Source organism: Protomyctophum bolini (genome assembly GCF_963924005.1).
Source record: "Protomyctophum bolini genome assembly, chromosome: 8".
NCBI classification, from domain to species: domain Eukaryota; kingdom Metazoa; phylum Chordata; class Actinopteri; order Myctophiformes; family Myctophidae; genus Protomyctophum; species Protomyctophum bolini.
The window spans coordinates 17,493,208-17,513,139 of NC_137869.1; the positions used below are offsets into that span (position 1 = coordinate 17,493,208).

Genomic DNA, 19,932 nt, shown 5'->3' on the forward strand with positions numbered 1-19,932 from the left:
GGTTACAATTCACAGGTTTTTCGTGGACTGAAAAACTCTTGCATAACTTCTTCTGGGATTCATTTTGTCACATCGCCTCGCTGACATTATGCAAGCCATCTGATTTCACCGACACCGTTTGTTACCACAAAACCATTGGTGACGCTATTTTTTTTTTTTATTGCAAAAAAAGCAGATCTACAAAGTACAAGTTCATGTGTCTGGCAGCTTTTCACTTTTAGCTTTTGGAGCTTGTTAATCTGATATAATCATAACATTCTAAACCAGTCCATACTTTAAGCATGTAATCATCACACCCATGGTTACTGAAAAAAGCAACATATGTCTGTGACAAGAAAATGTAGACAAACCAACCTTCCTTTCCTCAGAAATGACCAGTGAATTTTCATAAATAAATGATAACAATCACCTGAAAGCATATAACACATTAATCGCCTGAACACATTCCCCATCGCAAATAACAACAGAATAGCCTAAATAACACACTATAAACTAAAAAAAACATGGGAAAGTCCCCAAGGCATGCTGAGAATCTCCTACTCTGGGGGGGGTTAAGTGTTGCTCATGGACACATCACACATACAGTATAGCCAGGGGCCGAGAATCAAACCTGGGCCCTGAGGAAGGGGTGGGACAGTTTGCAGGTGTGTGTGGTTCCCTGTCTGGTGTATAAATGTCATTTATGTAGTGCTTTTATCCAAAGCACTTGACATAGATTATGCATTAGAGCAGGTACATTCAACTATCCATACACCTTTACATACCTGTAGTGTAGATTGTGCATTACATTCACCTGGAGGTCTGTGGGGTTGTGGTGGGTCTGACTGCATTTTGTACACAACGGTAGCAGCAGCAACCTCTCTGCAAATCTGAAATTCAGACACTGGTCTCTGTGCTGTTCTTGTATTAAATCTAAATTCTCAACATCTTCTCTCTCTCTCTCTCTCTCTCTCTCTCTCTCTCTCTCTCTCTCTCTCTCTCTCTCTCTCTCTCTCTCTCTCTCCCCCTCCCTCCACCACAAACCTTTCAGTATATTGTCATTACACCGAATTGGTTCTTAGCCGACATGGTCATTGTCATTGTGTAAAATGTGCCTTATTGATGAACATAATTAAATGATTTAATTTGCTTACAAGCTTCCGCTTCCATAGCCAAGCTCAACACAAAGTTCATGGATCTTCAATATCTCCTCTGGGGCCTATTTCACGAAACTTGGATTAGAGATTAAGCCGGGCTTTAACACATATCCTGGCTTAATATATCCTGGATCAGTGCTTAACCGGTTTCATGAAAGCTGGTTGATCTTGCCAGATTAACTTAACCAGTTAACCTGGATATGTTGAGGCTTGATTCGGTTTCATGAAAGTGATGCTACATAAGTTACCATGGGAACTTATGCTTTGGACTTAGCCTGCTCCGGACCAGGCTAACAGCCAGGTTTAATCTAATCCTGATGTCTTTACTGTTCATTAAGCAGTCAAACTGATCACAAACCAATGATGTTTTCCAGATGTATTCAATTATTATGGGTTTATGTTGCCTTATTTGTATCGGTCTGCATTAAAGGACAAATTTAAGCACTATATAAAATCAAATAACCAAAATATATAGGCTGCACAACATCATGACAGCTTGTGAGCTTGTAGATCAGCTGCTTTTGGTGAATGTTCCCCATGAATAGGTTTGCTGTCGTGCAAGTGCACGGTTAAGAATAATTATTATATTATATTATTATTCTTTGTAAAAGTGAAAACCACTAAATATTACCATTACTCATTGTTTTACAACATATTGTAACGTTTCACCCACTACTAGTCCTACATACTTACACCTAGAAACCCCATTCAAACCTATTTAGGTTCATCCTACGGTGGACATGTGTGCCTGAAAAGGAATCTTTGAAATGTTTCATAGTTTTAGAAATATAGTGCTTTCAAATTTGAGACATTTACAGGCAGATAGTGGCACTTCAAAAAATCACTTTCACCTAGAAACTCCATTCACACTTTGTAAAATTCAGCTTACTGTGGAAACACATGCTGGAACTTTTTACTTTGAAATGTTTTGTAGTTTCGGAGTTATGTAACATAAACGCCCAATGCATTCTCAATGGCAATAGCACAAACTTTGGCATGCTAACCCATGAACCTATGACCCTCACCAGTCTGGCCCCTGTCTGGAAAACAACCCCCTTCCCCAAAGGTAGCTCCCTCAGAGGAGGGAGTTATGGCCAAATATCACAATGCGACAATATCACTATGCTTACAATATTAAGAATTCTGTTTTAAGTTAATAGTAGTGGTAAAATGTAAACTATATTTTTGGGGTAGTTAATCATTCAGTCTATCCACTATTGAGAGTATGTTCTCTCTTTAATTACAGCAGCAGTATTTATTTTAGAAGCTTAAGTCCTTGTATCAGTTGGTCTTGAATAGATTAGTAAAGACAATGAGATATACAGAAGGGGGCTGTAATGCAACTATTAAGGATGCAAACTGCCTTAATACCCCATGAAGAAGAAGGATCAGTAAATCTTTGATCCACAGAAGGGGTCTAGAGACAACAAGCCAGACTGTCTATTAAGCCAGGCTTGCTGATCCCGGCTCGCCAAATCCGCCAATTCTGAGCCTCGCTTGGCTTTAGTGGAACGGAATAAACCAGGCTGTAAAGATCAGGATTTAAAAAGCCTGGCTTTGGCCTATATCCTGGATTAGTTAATCCAAGATTCGTGAAATAGGCCCCTGGCTGGGTTGATTTTGTTTTTGTTTTATTTATATTGTTATTTTTATTTATTTATCCGAGTTGATGTTGTCAAGTGGTGTTGTGTACAATACAGAGTAATGAGAGCTGTGTAGTTTACCTTTCTGGGGTTGGGGTGGGGGGTGGGTGGGGAGGTGTTTGTTTTTGCTGTTTTTTGTCTTTTTTATTTTGAGTTTGTCTTGTCTTGTTTAAAAAAGAAAAAGAAAATCATGATTCTGTAAATTCATTGTTTTAATTGATGATGTATGCATTATCAATAAATAAATCTTAAAGTGCACCTGACCATTTGCAGCTGGATACTGGACTTCCTGTCAGGCCGGGAGTGGGAGGTGGTGAGAATGTGCAGCATCATATCGGAAACACAGCCCCACAGGCCAGCCATACATGCTGAGCCCTCTCCCCCACACAACTGGGTGGCTATGCACTGCAGCTACTGTACAACATCATCGATGATCATCAAGAATGCAGATGATTTCAGATCACTGACAGTGGTGTCATGAGAACATCCTCTCACTCAACGTCAAGAAGACCAAGGAGCTGATCATTGACAGAAGCAGAGAAGAAGCACCTCCATTGATGGCATTGCAGTGAAATGGACCAGTGACTTCAAATTCCTTGGTGTACACATCTCGAAGGACCTCACATGGACCACACCATACACGTCCACGCACATGGTGAAAAGGACCCAACAATATTTGTACAGCCACTACTATTAAACTATTAAAGTAACTATTAAAGTAAGTAAGTAAGTAAGTAAGTAAGTAGCCTTGCAGAGCCATGAGGCTCATAGGGCAGGAGCCCATCTCCTGTTTCTGTTGCATGAGGCAGCTTGATGTACACCCCTGGACATGATGCTAGTATGTCGCAGGTGATGCTGAGTGTCAAGCAGGGAGGCACCATCCATTTTTAGAGTCTTTGGTATGACCCGGGTGGGGATTGAACGACCTCCCAGTCTCAGGGCGGACACTCTAACCACAAGGCCACTGCGCTGGTATAAACTATTAAAGGAGAACAATTAAAGAAATTATACAGAATATCAGGTCTTTTGTTAACTACTTTGAAAGCCGAGATTTGGAAAGGACTGAATGAATGAATGAATCAGAGCATGATTGACTGGCCTGTAGGTCTACTTACTAACTTACTAGAGTAGTAGAGCTCATTGATCTGCTATTTTTGGTGCGCCACACCTTCGTACAAAATGAACTAGGCTGCTCTGTGTTCTTGTGTGACAGTTATATAGAGATACAGTACATTGATATGTTGTGCAGCTTCTTCTGGTTTCACAACCATTTGTGCGATCGATAGCTAACATTGTACTAGATTGATAGTCATTGTGTATATATTGATGTACTATTGTCATTCGTTAAACTGCAGAACATTTACTCACCATTCTTTGCAGATGCTGACAACAGAATGAAGAGTTAGGGCCTGGATCGCTGGCTTAGTGATCCTGTTGTGGGTATGAGTCCCGTTCCCGATTACCTTTGCTGTGGCGTCTCTCTCCTAAAAAGTAAAATAAAAAAATAAATAATGAAGAGTTGGGGTTATAAAGTATAGCACAAAAATCTTACCATACATGTGTGTATTTGAAGTACTAGTTGTTACTAATTTATGTGTGCATTTCATTCTGTGTATATTTCATGTACTAGTTGTCAGTATTAGTTCACGGAACGTGTGTACAGCAGACACCCTAAGATCATTAATTACTTTTACAAGTGCTGTTTCTGTGCTGTGACCTTTCCTAAAGCCAGAGTGGAATTTGTTATGCACCTTATTGTTCTGTAGAAACACATCCAATTGATGAAAGATGCATTTTTCTACTACCTGTGAGTGGGGAGTGTTGGCTGATGAATGAATATCAACATCCTAATACATCCTGATACTGGGGGGTCAAATTATGAAAAACACTTTGTTTGAAATAGACACACATGCTTTCCAAGGTGTGATTTGGGCTGGGAGGAGGAGTAGGACTAAGGCCTCTCTGGGGGGGGGGTGAGTGGGGAGTGTTGGCTGATGAATGAATATCAACATCCTAATACATCTTGATACTGGGGGGTCAAATTATGACAGGCAATTTCTGCTGTCAAAATATGACCCCCCCCCCAGTCATAAAACACTTTGTTTGAAATAGACACTCATGCTTAAGGCAGCAGGCCCTATACGTCCTCTCTGGGGGGGGTTACTACCTGTGAGTGGGGAGTGTTGGCTGATTTTTCTGCCCAGAAAGGGCAGATTAGAAATAGATCGATAGTTACCCAACACAGAGGGATCAAGATTGTGTTTCTTGAGTAAGGGCCTAACTACAGCCGTCTTCAGTGAGTCTGGAAAGATGCCTGATTGTAGAGAGCTAACAAATTTACAAATTTTAGGATATCTCCAATCACACTGCCTAAAACCTCTTTGAGAAAGTTGGTGGGAATTGTATCAAATGAACAGGATGATGTCATCTGTAATCTGGTTTTACGGAGTTCGTCTTCATCAATTGCACAGAATGACAATGGAGAGATCTACCCTGGCACCAAATGTTACAAATTGTGTTATGAAAAAAGCATGCAAACTCATACACTTAGCTTTAGAAGCCGGGAATGATTGCTTGTAGGACTGGGGGGGGGGGGGGGCTTTGTTATAGGCGACTGTTGACTTTTTAAGAATCTCTAGGTGGATAGTGAGTTTGGTTTTTCTCCAAGCTCGCTTAAAAGTCGTTCAATGGTAGAGAATAGGACTCTGGCATTTTTCTTGTTCTCATTAATAATGCCAGATAAATATGCCTGCTTGCCAAAAGCAAGGCTTTGTTATAGGCGACTGTTGACTTTTCAAGAATCTCTAGGTGGATAGTGAGTTTGGTTTTTCAGCTCTACGACATTCTTGCTTCAGTGAACATGTATGCTCATTTATCCAGGGGCAGGGTGTTACTCTGGTGTTCTGTTTCTTTTTTGTTTTCATACAGACTCTAGTTTAAGATTAAATCATTTTATGATGATTTCCTAGAAGTGTATACTGTATTGTACGTCTCTAAATGTTCTTATGAATTGAAAATGGTGGAACATATTGTAAACAATTGTAATGCTTTATGGTGTCGTCCCACAGTTAACAGTTTTTGTATGGAGTTGTGCTTGAAATGTACTGTAATTCTGCAAACTGTTAATAAACTGTCAATCAATCAATCAATCAAGCAATGTTGTCAGATAATATATAATATATAAGAATTGGGCCTATAAGATATGGGCCTTGTAATAATATGACAGCAGTCCTTGGTCGTGCTCTGTGAGGAGGCCGGGTCCACGGTCACACTCGACAGTCAAAGGCCCTTAAAACAAGGCTCCAGACTTCCCAAAACAAACTGGTCAGTGGTCAGGCTACTACTTGGCCTCACTTCCCGAACCCACCTAAACCCTGCCCCCTTTACAGGCTGGAATGGCTTAGGGTTGACGACAGAGTACAGTACAGCATATTGCAATCCAATGGGTCTGGTCCACAAGATTCGCTACACCACCAAGATATACCCATGTACCTGTCTAAATACTTCCTTAATGTCAACAAGTTCACACCCACAACATCAGAGGGAGTTCAACAAACCATGTTCAACCCAGATTCGGCACAAACAAGGGACTAAATTCTATTCGCTCCTATGCCACCAAAATGTGGAACCTACCAACAGCCATTAAGACTGCAAATCCCTTTACTCCTTCAAAACCCCTCTCAAAGGGCACCTACGGACGGCTGCAATTTGAAACTGGACCCCGTAAAATCTGAATCCCCATCGCCCCCTTAGGTACTGTATATGTTTCTTTCCCTTTTTACCTCCTTACATGATTTCCTGTTTTTTATATAGAAGTGTATATTTGTTCGTCTCTAAATGTTCTGATGAATTGAAAACAAGTGTAATGCTTTATCAGTGTGTCGTCCACAGTAACAGTCTTTGTATTGAGTTGTGCTTTCATGTTAAATGTACCCATTCTGCAAACTGTTAATAAATAAATACTTCAATCAATCAATCAGTCTTACAACAACAGATATTTTATCTGTAGCCTACAGTTCATAGGCTGCAGGGGTAAATCATTTTTACATGAAAATCAGGAGAGGGCGCTGTTTAACAAGCCAACATAAGTCTCGTAATTTACATTAGGCCTCTTGATCACTAGCTCTTCAGTGCACACAAGTTGTTGTTGCAAACTGCGGATGTAGTTACAAATAAACAAATGTAACAAATAAATAAACAAACAAACAAATAAATATTGAATAGTCACACATAATTTGATCATTTGGAGGAACGCAGGCGAAGTAGCCTATCTTCACCAAGCAAGACCCAATTAACCCAAACTCATGCGTGTTCTTTTCCCTCTGTTTATAAAGAAAATTAAGAAATGTGTGAATTAGATTGAATAGCTACTACAAGAACCGGTGCACATTTTATGTTATAGCCTATTAGATGCATGCATGGTCACTTGGTTACTTGGATCACTTGGTCACTTGGTCACTTGGATGAGTGGGAACGAGGTAGGCCTGAGACATAATGTGACTCATAAGCGTCATGTGAACCATGGCTAGGAACGATCGAGGCTAGATATATGGGCTATGATTGATGGAGGGGATGACTGGATCCACACCTCAAGGTCTAGCCCCGAAACATGACTGTCATTACGCCGAACCATCGCTAATCTATTGCATATGGGCTTGTCTGCTTTTGTTCGCTGACACAGTGACACCGATAAATAGATGGAAAACAAATCTGAAAAGTAGTCTCAAATGCAATGTTGATATCGATATATCTAAATTCTAAAACTTCGACAAACAGTTTATTTTGCATACACATCATACATGATACATGACATCCATATTAAGCAACGTAAATCTTCACTCCCCTGCACAATCCGATGCCATTTGAACCAATGGTGAGGCGAAAGGGGTTGCATTACCCAATGACAAAATAGTCTCTGTGCGCACTCACTCATTCTGACGACGACCATGGATCGGAGTGGAGTAGTACTTTTCGATGGTACGAAGTTTTAGGACTTTGTTTCGAGGCAAACAAAGGTAAGATTGTTATTTTGTAGTTTAACGTCCAGTTTTTCTAGAGAAAAGAACAATGTTGCGAATGTAAACGCAGTGATTCTCCTCTTCGATAGTCTTACATGTCCAATGAGCCTTGTTTAGTTTTGATTATTTTTTCTTTCTGTACCTCACATTCACCGTGTTATATATACACGTCCAGGTCCATGCGTGACTTTGGATAGATTTTAGATTACTTCTTTATTGTATTTAAGTAACCGTTGCCGCAGCCTAATCGCAACCGTAACATGGCCCAGTAATGATTAGGGCCTGCACGCAAGAACTTAATGCGCTCATTTCTTGTATTCTTTTGCCACTTTGGTGTGTTTATAGTCTGCTTTTGAAAGTTTCTATGCATACTTGAAACACTGCCCTGTGGCTGCATGATTGCATCGATTGTCCACTTTGGAAAATAAGCAAGTTGTAGGCTAGGCTGCATCCTGAAGTTGAATGAGCTTCACACGCTCACTAACTCGAGACTTTCAAGGTATGTGTGGGGTGGTGTGGTAGCCTACAGTACTAACTAGCCTATTCGAGGAAGTCAAAGTTATTTAATTGAATCATGCCCAACAACGCTGTCAAATAATTTGATAGACAGACAGCATGATAAACAGGTTTCCCTTTGACTACCATGATCAACGTAAAACGTACGTTTTGCTAATGGATTGATTCCTCGATGTCCAGGCCTGCCCTTGACATTTCTTTTCTTATGATCTCTCCTGTATTTGCAGGAGTGAGGTGTTTTACTGTTTCTTTGAACAGTAATGGGGGAGACCGAGGGATTGTACAGAGTCATTCAAACCCCTGGTACACGGCTGGGGGCCCAATTCAATGCTGGTATCAGTACCTTGGAGCCCGGTCAGAACCTTAGTGTCAACATGGCGAGTGGGGGCAAAAGCCATCAAGGGAGAGGTGGACTACAAATCCGTGTGCTGGGGCTGGATGACACCCAAGAGTTCTATGACGTTGAGGTAAGTTTATTTTCATGACAGCCCCACTTGCAGTTTATATTATCCTTTTTCTGTTGTTATAAGGATAAATTTAGTACCTTAATTAAACAGAGAGGAGTGGAGACATAATTTTGGTCCCTGCTTAGCAACCCTGCTTGCGTGTGGCTTGGGCTCGCTTGTGACAGCTGCCACATGGCTTTGGTGCTGAAATCCCTTCCTTCTTAAGGCTTCTTACCCAGCAACCTAGTGCTACTCACCAGGCCACACTTTATTTGTTTTCAGGCAATGCTCTGTGCTCAGATTCAGAACCAATGTAGTATCCACCTACCAATGTCTAGCCATTTCTGAGATTGAGAAAAGGATCCCATCCAGGGTTAAACCTTGCTTTAATGTCTTTAATTACTTGTTTGACAGTAATTCAATTCAATTGTTATGTTTGTTCCCTTAGCAGAGAATGGCTCCAGTTGGAACATTATTACCTATTGTCTAACCTCTTTTTGAAGTCTGTTGTAATGTCCTTTCCATAGTGTATGTAACTTAAGGCTTGATGAAAGGGGCCGACAGCACACAGCCTGTCTGAGCGCAATATTATAGTGGTTCGGTTCATGTGGCCCCTGGCTGTACTGAGGCCATCATCTTTGCCACCACAGCAACCAAAGACTTATGTCCACCCCATGTCCTACTCTCGTCCAGGTCCAACTCTCTTGACCGAAACATAAACAGAGGATTCTCTTAAATCCTCCCCTGTAACAGCATGCAGTCCTAGAACCTTTTTATTTTTTAAATTACCCATTTGTGAAAAGGCAATACTTGACCCCTATTCTTTGTTGACTGGATTCTCAAGGGCTCTATACAAGCCCCCTCCATTGCTTTTTGCTTTAGAGTAAATAAATGTATCTTTGCAAAAAAACAACAACCTGACAACGACATGTTGCGATGTGTTGAGAGCTTGTAGATTGGCTACTTTTGCCCCATTTTATCGTAGCCCTGAAATAGGGATGCTAGTGTTCTTAAACTGCTTTTAAGGGAATTAATTCAGGGTTTATTGTTGGCCAACATCCCGCCCCTGTAATTGCTTTTAAAAACAAATTGCACTTGCTGAAGATTTGCAGCTACTTTGGAATGACATGAAAATTGTGTGCAACGTTGATCCCTTAGGTCTTGGTTTAGAAAACTGCAGTTCCACTTCTGTCGGTGTGTACTTCCTTAGCTGTTGCCGGAGTCATTCACAAGACCAATAGGAAGTAATGAGGAAGGCACTATATCAGAACAGGTTTCCTGCCTTCTCTAGTGGGACAAATGCATCCCAAACTGTAGTTTCCGCATTAACTAAACCCTCAAGGAGACACTGACAAATGGGTGCAGTCGTTTTGAATTTAACACTGTAATAAAACAGGGCTTGTAGTTGCTATTCTGTGAGAATACTGTAGTTTAGTCTTTAGTGTTGATACAAGAACTGCTCTGGCCTAAATCCCCCTGTAGCCACAACAATAGTGGTTCTGACAGCTGTAGTTTGGGAGCACTGTGCACTGCTGACTGCACTGTCTACAGACATTTCATAATCTTATGCACCATATGTTGTCTTGAAGTCTCATGCTAATGGCCTTGACAGTCACATTTTAATTTGTGTGGAAGTGGGTCTCTGTTTGCTGTTGAAGGGGGAGCTAGGGGTTATAGTAAACCCTACTGTGTATATACTTTGGTCTCCCAGGGATCTATACTTTGGTCCACTCCTTTTCCCCCTCTACACCAATGACCATATCTTGGCATCAGCCTTATCCCTAAACATATTAGCCATATTTTACTATTTAAATAAATATTTAATGGTTCATCTATCGACAGGTTGTGATCGTAGATTGGCTATTTGAACTATTTTTAAATGTTTTTCAAAATAGTTAAAAATGATGAAGTTTAGGAATAAGGGGTAAGATCGAGCCCCCTTTGCAAACAAATGGCCAATCTATAAGCTTGTACGAGAAGAATAGGAAAATATCTGCTACTTTTGCCTATATTATGACATGCACAGAATAGGGACAATAAGTGCGCACTTCAAAGTAAGTGAAGACTATAGCAGTGACGGGCGGAAATGAATGGCCACGTGGGGGGATTGGGGGGGGGGCACTTTGTCACTCTGCAGGCAGACTTCATTTAGCCAACAGCAAGATGGTGTCTGAGAAGCTCTGTTGTTCACCACTGCCTGCTTTATGTTGCTGTTAATTCAGTCTGAAGAGTTGTGGCCTGGCAAGGCAGGACAAGCTTTTATCTGTTTATTGACACACTGGGTTGCAGAGCTGAACACACAGACAATATCGACAGTGAAAAGAAGACACGGTTTTCATACTTTCAATTACATTTTCCTGTTCCTTGCCAGCTTGTGGAACATTCACCTTTATCATTTACTGGACTATATGAGATAAGGTTGGATTACTTAAACTTTCTTTCTGCTTGCGTTTATATTTGCATTTATATATATGACTTATGTATAGGAAAAAAGATTTAAGCAATAGCCTACTTCATTTTCCTCTGGCTTGTAATTTAATCTTTTTTTGCTGTGCCATGAACACTGTATGCAAAAATAGATACAAAATTGTAGTGTTGAATGCTGTTGAAGGTTTGTGGCCAATGGCAACAAGGAACTGTCTCCTCCCATTTTTAGACTCTTGGGGCCCTATCTTGTGCCACCCCTTAGCCCTTATCCCTATACCTAAACTAGCCGATCTACATCGACACGCTGTGAACTTGTAGATCAGCTATATGAACATTTTTTTTAAATGGTTTTCAAAATGGTAAATCATTTTAATGAGTTTAGGGATAAAGGGTAAGGGGAGACACAAGATATAGCCCATGTCTGGATTTGAGTGTGTCCTGGTTTTTGGGTTGTCCAAGGCACTTACCCTGTACTCTGGTTCACAACATTTGCTGCCTGCCAGAACCTATATATTTCTGCTCATGCTCCACTTCATATTGTCTAATGAAGAAGCAGAAATAGGGCTCACAAAAAAAAGAATGTACGTGAGAATGTCTTCTGACTTCACATGTGTTTTTCTGGACGATTGATCGTTTTTAGATAGCGCCGTACAGAGACTGTAAATGAATGTCACTCACAGCAGACTACAGGTCACATTACGTGGTTTCATTGCTGTGCACTTCAAAAACAAATTGTGAACCACTGGAAACAAATCGGATCACACCGTGCTTTGATGTGTCGATCCGTCATCTGTTGCAGGTAACTGGCATGATCGTCATCAACAGCAAACATTATTTGCCTGTGTGGCTCTTGTGTCTCCAGGACCCTCCCACATCCCCGACACAGGAGAAAGCTCAGCCTTGTGGTTTCAGGGCAGGGAAACACAGGCCCCTTTTATCCTGCATGGCCAGCCCCTCTGCTGGCCTTCGCGTCCAAGCTCAAAACACGCAAAGGCCTTAGTGAGGGTGGGATGTGGAACCTAGCAGTGTGAGAATGTGGTACAGTATAGGGCACCGGTGGGAGGGGATCCGAGCCGGCCCAGGCCAGGCTTTGCTCGGCGTTGGCAAACAAGCACATAAATAGCAAGGTTGACAACCGAGGGGGTTGGGGATAGGAGGGGGATGGGGGGCACAGAGGGACAGCCTCCAGTGTTTAAAAGAGCAGCTCAGAGCAGTTGTAACTTGTGTCCAAACTTGTGTCCAGTGAGTGGAGTTTGAGCCCGAGTGCTTGGAGGGGGGAGGGGCACTTCTCAGGAGGAGTGCAGAGTGCAGATCCACAGGAAGTTAGGTCAGCCGAAATCATGAACACAAGACCGGCTTTATGCTGAAAAACATGGAGACTTTTCTTGTTTTGGTCACATTTCTAAGACAATCATTTGATGACTGGGTTATTGGTCAATAGGAGACTCCTTTGAGTTCGCCAGTCATCAAATTATTATCTTAGGAATGTCTCAAAATAAATAAATAAAATGAATTCAAGGCTTCATGGGATGTGTAATTGATAGGAAATTAGATTTTGTTTTGGGGGGGTGAACTACTCCTTTTAATAAATACAATTTCTGACGACTAAAATTAAAAAATGACCCTAAAGCAGTCATTCCCAAACATTTTCTTTGAGCTCGAGAGACTTTGAGTCTCCAGGACCCAAACGACTAAAATAGCAGATAGCAAATGGCAGATCTACAAGCTCACAACACGTTGCTATGACTTCCATAGTAGACAACCTCTGCCGTCGGCAGAGAGAGGCATCACCAAAAAGACTTAACATGAATCCTTGCACAGTATTGTTGCGTTCACACGGGCATATTAATCAATGCAGTCTACCATTCATTGTCAATGGAAGCCAGCGACATGACGTTGCAAAGACGCAATGATGCATGTACTGTAGCTGATCCAAATCAACTCGTGTCTTTACATCGTTTCATCTGCCTGTGTGAACGCACCCGTCGCACCATTAGACTTTATTTAAGCATGTTTTTGAGGGGTGCTAGACCCGCCTATGCCCAGTTTTGTGTGTTTGTGTACCCCATAGCGATGATTTGATTGGCTGAGCATCCCATAGCGATGATTTGATTGGCTGAGCAATGTACGTATTAGGATAAAAAGTGAGGACAGAATTGGCCGGAATGTGATGTATGATGATTTATGTTTCGAGTAATAATCAGGGACTGGACTAGTAATGTCATAAATGATTTACAATTGCATTTAAAAAAATCACACCTGTGTGAACCAAGTGGCGCAACTCCCCTCTCTAAAAGCTGAATAACTCCTAATCTACGGAGCTCTCCATGGTTTGGTCCATTAGCGCGATTTTCGGAGGTTTTTGCTGATAATCCGGTGGGCTAGATGGAAACATTGGTGCTTTCTAGAGCAACGATGGCTATATTTTAGCTCGCTAGCATTGACGCTATTTATCTAGCAACAACATCCACACACGGGTGCACGCAAGTTGATGGCATCATTGGCTGAAATGATGACAGACCGTCGCCACCAGATGCAGATCCCAGGAATTGGCTGGCATTGGCACTCTGGGGCTTATGCATGATGTGGAATATACGTGCTTCTAAGAAACTATTTCTGCAATTGCAGCCGTTCAAGTGTTAATCTGTAGTTCTGTGGCATGCTGCTCGTGTTCCTAATTACAACCACTAGCTCAGCTGTCAACCCTGCCCAGGCCTCCCACCCTACCTCACTCTGTAGGTTGAAAGTAAACAGTGGCTAGGCCTAGATGGAAGACTCAGAAACAAGCCCTCATTCGGATTTAACAAAGCAGCACAGCATAATCAAGAGTAGAGACGAGAGAGTTGTTTTGTCTTGCTTTCTCACGCTGTCAGATCAGATCTAATGCTTCTAAGCCATGGTTAATTGTCAAATGGCTCAGAAAGAGGTACTGTGTTCATGCGTGGCCGCCAGGCTGATGTTTACAAGTGTCTGGGTGACACAGCAGACGTGACCAGAGCACAAGGCCCAACTGAACGCCTGATCCTGATTACCGTTAGCCAGTGTGTTATCCGCTGACAAACTCTCTGGCCAGCTCTCTCATCAGGGTGTGCTGTTTAATGTTTCAACGCCATGCCTGAGATAACAAGATTAATCTACCTTTGTCCAGGGAGAACAAGATAATTGGCGTTAATCGAGCATTTTTTTATTTAAAAAACCATTTTTTTAGCTTCGAGTCTGCACCACTAGCGTCCACGTAAGAAACAGCCAAAATCCCCGCGTGCACGTGCGTGTATGCCATCATTATTTATTGACATTATGGCTCATAATGAGATGAAATGGGCATGATCAAACAATAAAACATGAATTCAACCTCTCGCTAATCAAAACACTGATCGCATCGTTAGTAAGCCTTGTTGGGCCTCCGCAGAGCCGGGGGCTGGAGTAGTTTCACTTTCAGCCAAAACATATTCGCTCATGTTGCATATTCGGCTGCCACCTGCTACCTGGTGTTGAAAGAGTTAAGCAAACAACACTAGGGCTGCAACTATTATTGTCTTAGCAATTACTTTTTGATTAAAGTAGCTATAAGCTAAAATATGTCGAGTTTAATGACTTATTTATTTATTCAGACAGCCAGCAATGAGTAAAACGCTCCCAGCTTTGTCATTGTTCTAGGAAGAAAAAAAACAGTCGAAATGACTAACCAATCAGTAAGTATACAGGCAAATCGACCAATGGCAAAGCTTCTAGGAAAATCTTTGAATGCAGATCATTGCGGCCCCTAGATGTGTCACAGAGACTAAATTCTTAAGTTTTGGGAGTGTTTTACCCATTGTCGGCTGTCTAAATACCCCCCCAAAAAAGGTAAAGGCTTTAATAAAGTAATTGATTTGTTTTTCTATTTAGAATCCTTCATTTCTGTCAGGTGACTAATGAAAGCTCATGAAAACTAGATGTCGACCTAGTCATACTGATGGCCTAGCCTGATTGGCTCCTCTGGCCAATGGGACACCAAGCAAAGCCCTCTGGCCAATGGGAAGGGAAGAGGCAAATATCCCTGGCAGCCACGCAGGCTGCAGACAGTGCACTGAGTGCAGGGCAACGCAGCAGAGAAGCATGCTCACACTCACATGGTGACGGGGAAGGAACCCCGACACGGCGCAGGGGGGAGAACAGCCGCAAGGTTGTGACACACAAACATACACGTTACTCAAATATTAATCATACTAATATGGGGGGGGTGACACAATGGAGACAGCGCTTCTTTCACTGACAAATATCACTGATCATTTCTTGTTTACTTATCAGAGAATCACGATAAAAAAAAGATCTATTTTTGCTATTGTAAACAATTGTGTATACAACAAATCAATTATTTTAATGAAATATATTTGATATCAATTAAATCGATTAGTTTGCTCTAAACGATACTGACACATATCGAAGGGACGCTGCAATTAAAGCCTGATGGGGAGCCTTTGAACTTGTCTTTGAATTGTCAAATTGTTCTCAGTCTTGTGAAAGTAGCTGCTGTGGCAGTGAGCTGTAAAACGTAATGTCAATGAGAAATCTCAGCCTGGTGCCAAGAGCACAACAATGTACATCCTGCTGTGTCAAACACAAGCCCGACAAGGCCCTGCCATCAGTAGGATGTTCTGCTTGTTGCTTGCCGTTCACTGTTGGGCAATAAAATCTGTGTTTTTCACAAACGACGTCATGCAAGAGACAAGCCCGCTCTGGCATGAATTTATTGTCCCATTTGGATTAACACGGTTTGTTTTTGTTTTCCTTTTTTTTCTCAGTGCCCAAGTAAACAAGACTAGTAGAGTAGTCGATCTTCTCACATAGCTGGGTGCTTGTTCAAAACACGCAATCCAAGCCCCCATTCTCCTGAAGAGGATGTGCCTGCCAGAAAAACATGTGTGTGTCATAATCCCTGGTGCTTGTGGGGCTTGATTAAGTGACCCACTGACCTGCCTTTTAATGGCATAGCTCACAGATGAGACTGAGAGATTTCTTCTGTGGACCATACATAGCTGGGTGGGAAGTTTGGGAACTGGGAAGAACATGTGTGAACTCACTGTCCAAGTGTCTACTTCAACAGTGCATGAACTGAAAAGACCAGACAAACTCAATTCCACACCAGAATGGATTCAAATACTTTTGTTTGGCTACTGCCAACCAAGCAGAGAATAAAATTGGCACCTGCCTAGATTTGCTCTAATAAAGGTACAGTAAAATAAGTTTTATTTATGATAAACGTAAGTTGAAGCTCTATATTCTGATGTTAATCATTGCTATGGAGTGGTTACTCTTTAATAAACAGAATATACTCTCAGGAGGGTTACCAATTTCAACCAATCAGGAAAGAACTTCCCCTCTCCCTCACTCTCACACAGCATGCACGAAGCATGCACTGTCCATGCTTCATCATAGAGAAAATCCACCAATCGTAGACTTTGTTGTTCCTCTCAGTATTTCAGGTCGCAGCGTTACCAAGGTGGCACCCTTCTCTTAATAAAACTTTGATACGTATTGTGAAAAATTACAAGCTATGTCTGAGTGATATACATATACATCTTGTGCGGTACAACATTGCATGCATTGAGAGTTGGGAATATGTACACAGGCTCATGAACAAATGTATACTACCAATCTCTTGATACTGTCCAGGCGTGCAGAATTGACAGAAACGGAAGTCAATACCTACTGTGTCTGCTCTCTCAAGTAGGCTGATGCTGATAACCATTCATATGGATAAAGTAAGAGGCAGTGCTTTGGAGAGAAATGTTTTATTTTTATATTATTTATTTAACCAGTAAAAACCACATGCAAGACAATAACAGGACAGACATGTAACCTCATAAACGCAGTACCCACTACCGAAGAAGCTCAAAGGGAGAACGGGAACGTCCAATAACTCAACCAATAAAGGCTAATTTATAAAAACTAAGCAACGAAATTCGCTAATAAACTAAAAAGCAAGAGAACCAACATTTGCTACACGTCAAAGCAGGAGCAATGTCTGGGGAAGTATGTCCATGGCAATCCTTTTAAAGCTCACTAGGGGAATCACAAAAGCCATGTTGAGTCTGGTCTGTAGGGGGCCGCCGAGGTTTTCTTCACCAAACGGCCATGGTAACCAAGCGGCTAGGAAGCCGACGAGGTCCCATTTCTCCACTGCCTCAGGGAGCCCCTCCAAACGCACGACTGTGCGTAATGAGCTGTCTTTATACTGTTGGACTTTTTGTTTTACAGCGGTCATCTATTTTTCTAGTTCAACTTATTGTTTCGTGGGCCGTTTGGATGTTGTCCTCGTTACAACTGATTCGTAGCTGCACTTCCTCCACCTGTTCAGAAAGCGACGTCATGGAGCTTCTGATTGTATCCAAACTAGCTTGAATATCGGTTGTCTTTTTGAGTGGTGCAACCACTCCTTACGGAGCTTTGTGTGTCTCTGGCTGGCTGTGTCCGTCCCTGTGTCCGAGCACAAAAATAGCGTTAGTTTGGTTTTCATCACCATGTGTCACACACACACACACACACACACACACACACACACACATATTAACTGTACACTACAGTATATGATGATTTTGGGTGTGACGGTACAGTGGGGACCCCCACACGTTAAATCTGTAATTTCTAGACTGTTTCGGACGTGGGGTGGCTTGCCGGAACCGGGCCGGCACCCTGGGCTCGTTCTTGTAGGTCTGGAAGTTCCGGGGACCCCCTGGCGACCCCCACACGGAATTGCACCACTCACTTCACACGGGTGTGATTTTATCAAACTGTTGGAGCAGCTCCGTTCTGATTTGCTGAATGGCATTCCACAAAGTTTGTAAAGTGATTTCACCTGAAGCCATTGCGGCTGCTGTAGGCTGTAGATAAGTGTTTGTTACAGCGGGGTCTGCTGCTTCTCAGAAGATTCCTTGCTGCTTGTTTGAGTTCCAAAATCTGCAAAATAGTAGGGTTGTTTAGTTTTAAATGAAATTATCTTTTCGGGTGGTATAGCACTTATAATTTCATTTTTAAAATAAAGTGGTGAGCCCTGTGCACGCTGCCTCACACCTGTGCAGCCATGTTGCCTAGATTGCACATATAATTTTCATATGTGCAAGACTATAGTATATGTACTTCATTGTATGACCGTCACCGTGTCACACAAATGTCAGATCTACAAGCTCACAATGTGTCTGAGCTTGTAGAATTTTCAATTGGCTCAGATTGTGAAGGATAATGCTGAATATCCTGGAGGGGAAGGAGGCTGCAGGGATTTAATTTTTTGCACCCAGGACTGGAGCTCCTTGAATGGAGCTACATTCCTTCAAGAGGTTAATGAGTAACGCAGCAAAGGAGTGGCTTCAGAAAACTCAACCGGCCCAAACTTACTACTGGTCTGCTCCTGAAACTAGTGAAAGGAGAATCACAAGTTTTTCTAATTTGCTACCGGCTGTTGGGTTTTCTTGGCAAAACCACGTCACAGATTATCTACCGGTAGATAAAATAATGTGACAAGAATACATTTCACCGTCTGCAGCTAACAATTAACATTGAGGTGTGGCTATTTGAAGAGGTGACTGTCCTGTAAATCCAAATATTTGCATTGTATTTGGACTAATCAGTGTTGGAAAGTAACTTAAATAACTTATTACTTCAAGTAATTATTACTTTTTTCCAGTAACTAGTTACTTTCACATTGAGTAATAATATTACATTAGCTTTTTTCCCTAAAGTAACTACTTTCCTATTTTCACGAGCCTTATACTGTGGGATTGAGTGTTTATTTATAATGGTAGACTGGGATGGGATTGAGTTGCTTTATAGGCTGCTGATCTTACCTACCTGTGAAGTATCGGATGCGGAAGGACGTGCCTTAAACCGTCTGGACCAGAACACGGAACAAACTGGGTAGTGTGAGACTCGAGTCAGACTGCGAGAGACGTAAACAAACTAAACATGGAGAGTGCAAAGTAAGACTTTTTGGGGGGTAATAGTAAAGTAATACTTTTTAAGTAATATGTAATATACTGTATTACCATTTTAGAGTAACCTTTCCAACACTGCTAATATTGTTGATGGTTCTACTAATGCAGGTTTTGTACAGCTTGTGTGGGCACATACTATAGAAGGATTGAAACATTGAAATGTCAGTTCACTTCAACAGATTATACACATGTCTGACTCACATTGTTTTCACTGAAAAAAATGCTGTCTTAACTCTGTATCCGTATCTATCCCCAAATGTCTCTCAGTGAGTACATTTAGTTTTCATTAGACAACTCTGCAAACCTGTTTTATATAGCAATTGATTATGTTGAATCATTTCCGTTTCCGATACTAAATTGGCAACTACTGACTGCCACAAAGACCAGAGGCAGTTTCTTTCATTCATGACTGTTTGATGCGGGTGCATATTTACCATGTAACGGTGTTGTGTGGATAGTGGAAAGGGAATTCAAGGAACCGTCTCTAAACTAACACTATGGTTTTCATTCTATGGTTGGGGTCAAGTTGAAGTCAAACTGTATTTGGGGGACAGTAAAGCATTTTGTATTGTATTTTTAGAGAGGTCATGATGATGTGATTATGAGTGCAAATATTTAATCTGAACACATTTGATTGGATTAAATTTATAACCAACTACAGTATAGTGATCTCTGTGCAGAGTTAAAATGCTTGACTTTTGCCAATGCAAACCAGTTTCTATTTCATAAGGGTTTTTTAAAAATACAATTTTACATTACAAACAGATGTTTCACTC

At 41.5% G+C, this 19,932-nt stretch overlaps 1 protein-coding gene across 3 annotated transcripts in view; it reads left to right on the forward strand.

Annotated features, from left to right (window-relative positions):
* The first annotated feature begins 7,680 nt into the window (after positions 1–7,680).
* Positions 7,681–19,932, forward strand: part of farp2 (FERM, RhoGEF and pleckstrin domain protein 2) — a 46,461-nt gene continuing 34,209 nt past the window's right edge. For all 3 annotated transcript variants that reach the window (XM_080770308.1, XM_080770310.1, XM_080770309.1), the window contains exons 1-2: positions 7,681–7,794; positions 8,541–8,780. In XM_080770308.1, the coding sequence (XP_080626434.1) occupies positions 8,574–8,780 (207 nt within the window). In that variant the 5' untranslated portion in view covers positions 7,681–7,794; positions 8,541–8,573. The remainder of the gene's footprint in view (positions 7,795–8,540; positions 8,781–19,932) is intronic.